Source organism: Cavia porcellus, unplaced genomic scaffold, assembly GCF_034190915.1.
Source record: "Cavia porcellus strain 051 isolate PalLab524CR breed Dunkin Hartley unplaced genomic scaffold, mCavPor4.1 scaffold_17, whole genome shotgun sequence".
Lineage (NCBI taxonomy): Eukaryota > Metazoa > Chordata > Mammalia > Rodentia > Caviidae > Cavia > Cavia porcellus.
Window position 1 is genome coordinate 18,207,439 of NW_026947500.1, and position 10,206 is coordinate 18,217,644.

The 10,206-nt window shown below is 54.1% G+C and overlaps 1 protein-coding gene across 1 annotated transcript; it reads left to right on the forward strand.

Annotated features, from left to right (window-relative positions):
- The first annotated feature begins 4,167 nt into the window (after positions 1-4,167).
- On the forward strand, positions 4,168-6,767 carry Nutm2f (NUT family member 2F). Its single transcript, XM_013150952.2, has 4 exons — positions 4,168-4,301; positions 4,702-4,988; positions 5,315-5,434; positions 5,968-6,767. Exons 1-4 carry the CDS (start codon positions 4,211-4,213, stop codon positions 6,691-6,693), a joined length of 1,224 nt encoding a protein of 407 aa, XP_013006406.2. The 5' UTR covers positions 4,168-4,210; the 3' UTR covers positions 6,694-6,767.
- Positions 6,768-10,206: the final 3,439 nt, after the last annotated feature.

Below are 10,206 nucleotides of genomic sequence, written 5' to 3' on the forward strand. Positions count from 1 at the left end.
TACGCTAGCTTAGCTGGTAAATTTTTTTTTTTTTTTTTTTTTTTTTTTTTTTTTGTCTTTTTCCTTTTTATCGGTACCGGGGATTGAACTCACGACTGCCAGCTTGCAAGGCAGGCGCTAAATCCCAGCCCCTTGGCTGGTAAATCTAAAAAGGCTGAGCAAAGGGCCAGACAGGTTCCAGCTTTTACACATTTGGTTAAGGGGGGTTGACTTGTGGGTGGGCAGAAGGAGAACAAAGGCAGTTTGTCAAGATGTGACAGTTTGGTATCCTGGTGGCGCTTCTCAGACCTAACAGGATACTATGGGAAAGAGGTGATAACATCTTACTAAGGCTGGGAGTTACTGCTCCACCCTGGGCACAGGTAGTTGAGTTACCTAAAGAAAACTGGCCAGGGCTTCACCAAGGACAGCTCCACTGGGAGGGAGGCTGTGAGCCATCAGGAGGCAGTGCCCCAGTGATGCTCACTCAGGAGGACCTAGTTCAAGGCCCCTCAGGAGGAACATGCTGGATCAGGGAAGGGATGGGAGGAAGCAGATTTATCCTCTCCGGAAAGGGAGAGGTGCTACTTCAACAGGGTTTACAGACAGTGGCGGGACAGGTCCTGGTAGAGACAAGGGGAAAGCCTGAGTCCTCTGTCCTTCCTTGAGGACCTGGGACTTGTGTGTCACACTGCTATGAGGGGCCCGGCTGAGTTCCTCTTCAGAGGGCAATGGGGAGAATGATCTTAGAGAACTGCTTGGCCTAGCTGTGCAGTGAAGTCTCCTCATATGGGCGAGGCGGGGGCTACTCAGTGGCCCCAGCCCCGAGACCCCCAGGCGCCTCCTCACTCAGGGAAGGCTTCTCCCTCTGTCCAAGAAGCAGCACAAAAGCTTCTCCAGCACAGGGCTCGGGCCTCCTGAGTTGTTCTGAAAGGGCATCATTTTCACCAAAACAGGCCTTCAGAGGCTCTCAGTGCTGTCCGCTGTCAGCGGTGGCCCCTCGGCCCTTCACTGCTGGCCTGGGGGACCCTGCGCCTCTCCCTGCCTGGCGCTCCGTGTGCAGGGTGCCTGTGTGGGGTGCTTATTCCCCACAGCAGACTCTGGGGCAGCTGCTGTCCATACTGAGAGCAGGTGGCGAGCAGCTCACGGTTGCAAGCTCCTTCACTGTTGTGTTAGTGCTAGTTTAGGACAGGCATGCTAGTTGTTTGGTGCCACATTGGGGACCTTGCTCTCCTTAAGCAGAGTCTGTATGAGGCCCTACTGCCCACGGATGGGCTCCAGACACTTGGCTCATGGAGGATCCACGGGACTCTTTCCTTTCCAGTACTGGAACCCCAAGGGAAAAACTCCACAGATAGGATCCAGTTCCACAGCCACTTCTGACAAGCAGCAGCTCTGCAGTTCCCTGAGGACTCTTGGGGAGCCCCGCAGCCACCACACATTGACTCTCTCTGGTCTTGTGCAGAAACTCCTGTTTCCGCAAGGACAGGTGTCCAGGGAGCCTGACACCTATCTTCCAGGTCTTCCATGGGAATAGAGCCTCAGGGTCAGGGCAAGGACCACTGATTACTGGGGACCAAACTGGGCAGGGTCAGCCCCCTCTGAGTGGGATGGACCCCTTCTGGGGTTGTCTTCAGGGTCCGCAGGAGCCAGTGTGGGGAAAGGTTTTATTCCCCACGTGGAAGACCAGGGTTTAGAAGGAGCACAAGGAAAAGGAAGCATCCCTTGGGGGAGGGAACGCCCAGGAGCTGCCTTGGACAAGGAGGGGCTGGGAAATCTCAAGACCGGAAGCAAGCTCCTGGCTGGAGGATTGTGAATGGAAGGAAGAGATGAAACTTCACTCCGGACATTTGCTAACTGCAAAACACCCCTGTTCACCCACCCTGAACTGATGAGATTTGCCCTGTGACTCCTGGAGACACTGATGTGGGAGGAAGGGCACCTCCTCTGCTGTTCCCTCCCCCACCCACTCCTTTTTTCTCTCCACAGGGTCACCAGTGCTTCAGCCAGATATGGCCCTGAAGTCTCATGTCGTCCCATCTCCTCCTTGGGTCCTGCCCTCTCTGCTACCTGTCCCAGTCCCAGTATACCAGCTGCCCTGGCAGCCATTGTCATCCCCCTTTGGGAATGTACCCTTTCCTCAGGGTCACTCCCTGGTGCTTTCCCCTCTCCCCAGCACACCTATGGTGGTAGGACATGGAAATTATAGCCTGACTAGGGCTGGGTCCGCCACCCTCACTGCCCATGCCAGAACCGAAAGGAGGCTGGCAGGGTCCCTACTGGCTCATGATGTTGTCTTAACTCAGGGCCCACTCGCTGGGGGCATCCCAGGGGTCCTGCAAGGCGGGGTGCAGCATCCTGCTCCCCTGCTGCTGAGTGCTCCGCCTGTGAGCACCATCCTGCCTACCCCAGCTGGGGTCAGCATCCCTGCTGATGACTGGATGTGGCCTTGGGGCCTTCGACCCCCACCCATACCGCCAGTGTCTCCCATCATGTCTGGCGAGAACAGGGTGCCGTCACCACACTGGGCCTGCGGGGAGGGTGGCCTGGCCACCTCCTGGCCCAACGCCTCTCCAGATGACATCTGCAAGTCCCCGAGCCTCTACGAGAACTTTCGGTACTGGCAGCATTTCAAGGTCCTGCTCCGGAGACTCTTTCCCCTCACTCCTGATGTGGAGGCAGTGTCCTGCTTTCTTGTGTGAGTGCCCTCCCAGGGCCCCATGAGAGGGAGGTGACAGGAGAGGGGTGCAGAGGGACTGGCAGGAAGTACTGAGGATGATGGAGCAGAGCAGGGGTGGGAAGAGCGCCTGCTCTTAGGAGATTACTGCTCCCCTCTAGTGCAGCCAGGGTTCTTTGTCAGTAGTCATCACTGGGACGCCCAAGACAGAGAAGGGTAGAGAAGGCTCCTGGTGTCACAGGAGCCACCATCCAGGTTCAGGACCATGCCAGGGTCCCTCCCCTTGTTTTTACCTTGCATCATGGACCTGTGGGTTTGTGGCCCAGAAGCCACCACAGCTGTAGAAGCTACAGAACCTGACAGGGAAACTGACCCTTGTTCCCAGCCCTGTTTGGGGAACCACAAGGGCAGAGCATCGTGCAGGGCAGAGGTGGCAGTGCACTGGGTGTGCAGGGTGGGGTCATTTGGGGATGGGGGTTAAGGTGGGGACGGCAACTAACCCCAAGCACTTGCAGGCCGGTGCTGCGATCCCTGTCACAGCAGCAGCTGAGCCTGAGCGTGGAAGAGGGGCTGCGCATAGGCCTGCAGGAATGGGACCGCACCAGCAACTATGATCGCATGGCCTTCTACGAGGTGGCTGAAGAGTGAGTCAGGGACCTGGTAGCCTGTGGCCCAGAGCAAGTGGGCTGTGCAGCAGTGTCCGGGGGCTTGTCACCCAGTGTCCGCAGGGTGTCTGCTGGCACAGGCCCCACCCCTGGTCACCTTGGTCCTCTGCAGGCTGCCCCTTCCTCCTGGAGGGCCGGGAGTTCTCAGTGTGGGGGTCGCAGGAGCTCTGGCCTCACTGACCATGGGGCTCTTCCCACAGTGGGGGCTGAGTAAAAGGGACAAGTGCCACCAGCCTCATGCTGCTCCCTGTTAAAAAAGAAGGGGCTATCTCTGCCCATGAAAGGGACCAGGCTGTATGACCTGAGGTCCCAGGAGGGGGCGGAGAGGGGACCGCACGGTCTGGGGAAGATAGTCTCTCAGGCACCCCGAGGACACGTCCTTGCCATTGCTGCTTTTGCTCTGCCTAATCTGTTCTGCTCAAATGCACACCCAGAGAAACAGGAGGACAGGCCACAGAGGATAGTAACTGACCTCTTCTGCTGGGCTCCACTTTCTCCTGGGCCCTGCTCCCCCGGGGCATCATTCCAGGACTCAGTCCCAGCTCAGGAGCCCTGGGTGGACAAGGATTCCTGGTGACCTCTGCTGTAACTCACATCCTGGCTGGCTTCAGGCAATTGGTTCTGGTGGCTGTGTGCAAGGCTGGGACAGGCCTGGATGGGGTCACCTGAGGGCTCTACAGGTCACCTCAGCCTAACTTGATCCCCTGAGGGTGAGAAAGGGTGGGTCCAGAGCTGTAGTCCTGTCCTGGGGTCAGTGCCCTCTCAAGACTAGACCAATGCATCTAGGCCGCTGCTCCCCATCCAGCCAGTGGCTTCAGCCTGGGCCTCTCCACACCCCAGGTTCATGGCCTTTGAAGCTGCTGAAGAGATAGAAAATTCTAGATTGCAGATGACAGGGGAACTCCAGGGCTGTCCACTTCCTGTCCCACTGGGGCCAGATCCTCCAAGGCCCCCAGTTCTTCAAGATGTCCAGCAGCCAGGTAGGGCTTCCCATCTCACCTGGGCCCACGGCAGAGGCCAGAGGGGTGGAGGGAAGTTGTAGCCCCACATCTGTTCAGTTTTCAACCCAGGTGGGGCATTGGCTTTTGAGAGCAGAACATCCCTCAGGGCATGGGGTTCCTGAACTCTTGAACTGGGTACTGATCAGACCTGCAAGACCCAAATCCACCATCCACCCAGGACTTGGAGGGGACAGTAGCTGACCTTTTGGTGGCCCTGCATGTCCTCCATGTGGTGGTGTCCACAGTCCACCTCACACAGTCTCCCTCACAGGTTCTGAGGCCAGGTTGTCCTGGACATCCTGGGTGACATTAGGTCCCCTGAGTTCTACTTCCCCAGTGGGAGCCCCCATCCACACACCACTGCCCTCCTCCATTTCAGTGCATGACCCCAGGCAGACAAACTCCAAGGAACAGGCTGCCTGCCCGCCAGCACACAAATGCCAGCAGTCCCAGGAGACCCAGGTGCCTGGTGACATTCCTGATGATGCTGTGAAGGAATACATGGAAATCATGGACTGGCTAGAGGACCATCACCTCTTGGCCACAGGGGAACCTGAAGAAAACCAGGAAGAGGGGCAGCAGCAGGAAGAAGAAGAGATGTACCCAGACCTGGATCTCTTGAGTTACTTGGATGAGCTCTGCTCCCAGGAAGACTTCATCTCCAAGGTATGCAGGGGCTGGAGGGGGGGCTTGTCCTTAGGCTTCTAGGAGCAGCGTCCCAAGCCTTTGGAATTTACCGATTCCTTTACTACCCAGCATGCCTCAGGCACATGTGTGTGCGTGTATGTGTTTACACATGAGCTCCGGTCTCATTGGGAATGTGTTTGTCAGTCCACATGAGTGTGGCTGATGATCATGATGATTAACAACCCCATGGCATGGACCAGAACAGGCTGGACAATGCTTCCTGCTTCTCCTGGGTTTCCCCTGGGCTGAGAGTTGCTCCTTACCAAGGACACTCATGGTTCTCATGGGTTTTTCTTCTGATCCAGGTGGAGGCCATTATCAACCCCCAATTCCTGGTAGAAGCAGAATCTGAAGATGTGGAGAAGGACATCATCTTGGCTGTAGGACAGGTGCTAGAAGATGAGCATGGATTCACTCCTGAACAGGTAGGCCAGAGGCATGAGGGACACCAGGGAGACCAGGGCAGGGCACCAGGCCAACCCAAGGGAGGGGGCAGCAGGTGGACAAGTGAGAGAGGGGGCACCAAGCAGAAGAGGGGAACACAAGGGGAGAGGGAGACAAGTGACAGAAGGACACCGGGTAGATGTGAAGGAGGGACATCAGGCAGACAGGGGAGGGAAAGACACCAGGAAGGGCATCAGGATGGGGAGGGGACCCTGCACACCAGGCCCACAGGACTCTGTCTAGCCCTACCCAGTGGGAACTGCTGCCTCCTAGAGAGGGCTGCACCCTGCTGGGAATGAGCGTGGACAGGAAGGGAGGAGACAGACAGTGGGAGGGCTGGGGGCGCACAGCTGGAAGGAGGCCAGCAGGGCTGTCCCAGGGCCTCGGCCTCAGCCTCTGACACCAAGACAAGTGACCCCCCAGAGCCCGCCTCCTGTTCAGATGACCCCACCCCACCCCATCAGCCCTCTTCATGCCTGGGGCAGACCCAGCAAGTGCCCGCTTCCTCCTGCAGCTGGTGGAGAAGCGCCTCCTGGGCTCCAAGGTACAGGAAGGTGTGTACAGGCCCAGTAGCCCAACGGCACCCCAACCTGCTGCCCTCCAAGATGCAGAGCGAGATGACCATGAGCCCAAACAAAGGGTCAGCAAGGAGGCCTGCACCCCTCCAAAAGCTTCTCAGGTCCTTAAGAGATGCCGGGCCATTGATGAAGATCTTCCAGGGTCTGAGGTCCCTCCTGTCCTGCACAGGCGACAAAGTCCTGCTCCCCTGGGAGCCTTCAGTCATAATGCTCTTCCCCAGGACCTGGCACCCCAATGTGCCCTGGGCCTCAGAAACACCTCTCCTACTCCGGGGCTGTGGGATCCGGCATCCAGCCTGGGTGAGGACGAGGAAGACTTCTCCAGCCTGTCCTTCCTGCTGGCCTCCCCTCGCCAGCTGCTGCCCTGGGAATTGTCCCAGACTCCAGGCCCTGATGTGGGCCTCCAGGGCCCCAATGGTCCAGCACCCCAGGCCTCACCTCCCCAAGGAGGAGGCCTCAGCCCTGGCCTCCCTTTACCTGCCAGATCCAAGAAGCGAGTCCGCTTGGGAGGCTCAGCTCCTGTGGGAAAGAGGTCCCGCCTAGGGCCTTCCTATGAGGTCTCTGGAGGCCAAGATTTGGCTCAGGGGCAGGTTCCACTCTCAGGGCCTCAGAAGCGGCAGTGTAACAAGTTAGGCTCCCAGAGATGGAGGAAGAAGCACTGAAACCAGAAGGCTGGTGGGAAGACCTTGGGGTGCTTGTCCCTCAGGTGGGGCTTAGCAGATTTCACCCTAGCTGCATCCTGCACCCCATGAGCCAGACAGAGTTCCCTCAGAATTCTGATCCTGCTCCTCTGGGGCATGGAAAGGGAGGGGAGGGGGGGTGTGTGGGTGGTGGTGGGGTTGTTCTTAGCAATGTAAATAAAGATGTTTGATTGGAAAATGCTCTGGGGCTGCCCTGTCCTGTCTCAGGCTTTGTCCCCTCTGGGGAGTGAGGAGCACAAGCAGAGAAGGACCCAATGCATGGAGGTCTCCCTGGCAAATGGGGCTCTTCTTTCCCCTGCTCCAGAGAGCAGACAGGCTGAATGCCCCCTGTGTCCCCTTTACTCCCCAAGCATCAGGCCTCGTGTGGGCATCCTGACTTCAACTGCATCCTTCAAAGTCCCTTTCAGCCCTTTCTACCATTAGCCAGGGTGCTGGCATGGAGCCTGCAGCTGGCAGTTCTCTTAGAGGGCTTCTTTCCTCTTCTAGAAAGAGCCTGGAAGGGAGGCTGGGCTGATGCTCTGCTCTGCTCGGCCCTCCTGAGCAGTTGGTGTGAGCAGAGGACAAGGCCTGGCTACTATGGAAAGAAGCCGTTGCATTCAGGGGACTTCAGCTGATAACTCCAGCAAGGCCTAATGAAAATGCTTCCTTTCCTGGTAGTCACCAGTGTTAGAGTATTCTGGCACAACAGAGAAGCAAAAGTACAAAATGAACAAGTTTACTGAGTTGAGGTTGTAGGAAGAAGCACACAAACATGGCAGTGGGGCTGTCTCCTTCGACTGGATACAGAGAGGCAGAGGGTTATAGGACCTCTGATCAGAAGTGGCGCATGGGGCAGATATTGATGACGTGTGAGGAACCCATTGAAATTCTCTGTGTGTGCAAACAGGAAGGAGAGTTGCAATTAGGGCTGAAGAAGAAGCAGGAAGTGGTAAGCATTCCTGCTTTGGCCTTACACCACATTAGACCACCACCATAACCGTACAGTAATTTATTCTAGGGTAAAACACTTTCATTCCCGGCTTTGTATTATTAGGAAAAGGGTGAAGTCTCTCTCTTACTGCTTCCTGCTGAAATGGGGCACCGTATTGGGCTTCGGGAAGGTTGACGGGATGAAGGTTGATGAACTTATAGAAGCTGGTATCAAGTGTTTCTGCCAGGACAAGGAATTAATCATTGGTGAATGTTCGCATCCTAGATTCAAGAAATAAAAACACAAGGTGCTATGAGGAGGCAGGCCACTATCAAATTTAAGGATCCAGGAGAGGTAGAAGGAAAGGTGCCCTTGATCTAAATGTCATTCCATCAGGGCCATGGTGAGAAGAATCTAAAAAATAAGCATGGAACTGGGAGGGGTGGAGTTACGAGAGGTAACTATGCCCCATGTGAAAGGGTAGAAGTTAAAAGTGTAGGTAGGACTTGTCCTTGTTTTAGGAGTTGAGCTGGAAAGAATAAGCATGCGAAATACAAGGCCTGACGATTGAATCATATTTGGGAAATTATAGAGTAGGGGTGGGGAGGTCTGTGGCTGTGTCACTATAAGTGACATGAGATCTTAGACCTACAGGAGTCTCATGTTTAGCTAAACAGCTGAGGGTGGAGAGAACTAAGATAGTTATAGTGAAAACATTAACTAATAGAATATAAGGGATCAGGAACCAAATAGAATAACAACACATGACCCAGCCTGAAAATTGTGGCTGTGGGGCCTTGGTGAGATGGAGACAGGAGATAGGAGATGAGATGACCACTCAGAATGTTTAAAGTCAGGGGAATTAGGGTTAGCTTGAGTGATGTGGAACCAGGATGGCAGTCCAGCGACCTTGACCGCCAATGAAGTCCTGAGGAAGACCAGGTAGGGGGCCACTGCATTTCAGTTGTACTCCTGTTGAGAGATCTGAGAAATAAAGACTGGACCATTACCTGACTGAATACTCTGAGGTAAACCAAACCTTGTGATGATTTCCTGTAACACAAGTCTAGTAACTACATCAGCAATCTCCCTGGTTGTGGGAAAGACTTTTATCTATCCTGAAAAAGTATAAACAAAGGTGAGAAGATATTTGAGAGTTTTGTGATGGGGCATGTATGTAAAATCTACCTGTCAGTACCGACTAAGAATGTGTCTGAAAAATTGACGAATAGCAAAGGAAGGGGGTGGTATGTGTCCCAAGGAGAGGTTTTACTGTAGAGATGACAGGTGTAAGTTGTTGAGACTTCAGAGTGTCTGGGTCAGTCTAAACACACAGGAATCCTGACAATCAGGGTGTAGGAGGGGATGGTAAAAAAAAAAAGGCATTTTTAAGGTGTAGGACTATGGAGTCCTACATAGTGGACCATGGTGGAGGGAGGGATATGAGAGGACATAGTACAAGGGTTTGGCACCATTGGGTGAATTGGGGTAATAGCATCATTGATTACCCTAAGGTCTTGTACCAGATTATAGGACACATTAGGCTTGGGTACTAGGAGAATGGGAGTATTATAGGCTGAATAAGTTTAAGAAAACTATTGTCTATAAGAAGTTTGATTATAGGTTTAAGTCCCCCATAAATGTTTGGGAGCTATAGATTATTGGGAAATGCAAGGAAAAATTGAAAGATCCCTGAGATGAATTAAAATAGGCATGGCATGGGTAGTATGGGTGGGATTGGAGGTATCCCAAACTATGGGATTGACCAGAGAAGAAGGGAATGGAGGTGATGGCTCTGAGGGTGTCTGGAAGACTAGAGCTTTGGGGAGGAAGAAGGTTAAGAAGAAGTCAAGCTTTTGAAGGAAATCTCCACCTAAAAAGGGTGTCAGACATGTTGGGATTACTAGGAAGCTATGGGTAAAGAAGAGAGTCTGGAACCTGCATGGAATAGGCCCTGTCTGCAGGGACTGCATAGGTTGGCCATCAACACCCAGTACAGAGACTGAGGACTTAATACAATGGCCTGAAAACTGAGGAAGAACACTATACATGCCCTCTATGTCCACAAGTACAGATAATGTCTTACCTGAGACCTCCAGTGGGACTTGGGGCTCTGAGAAGGACACCTTAATGGGGGCTGTGGACCCTGAGCCCCATCAGACTTCAGCAGCAGGTCCGAGTAGATCAACCAGCAATGAATGCAGTGGTGACAAGATCTCCTGTGAGGGCAAGGATTTAGAGGGTGGCTTACCTGCTCTCTAGCGGCTAAAACAGTTGTTCTTCCAATGGCCCTTGAGATTGCAGAAGGGGCACTCTCTTGCCCAGTGTCCTTTTGGTCGCACTTGAAGCATAGCCCAGGACCGGCTCAAGAAGCTCCACCTTGTCTTGGGAGCCCCAAGCATCACTGCTAAAAGATCAGATTGCTATTTTTCCTTTTGATTTTTATCTCTGTTGTTGGAAACATGAAAAGCCATATTAAGAAGGTGTCCCTGTGGGGCTTAAGGGCCAAGTTTAACCTTTTGTCTTGAGATCTGGCCCACAGTGAAAGGTATCTGTCTCCTCCA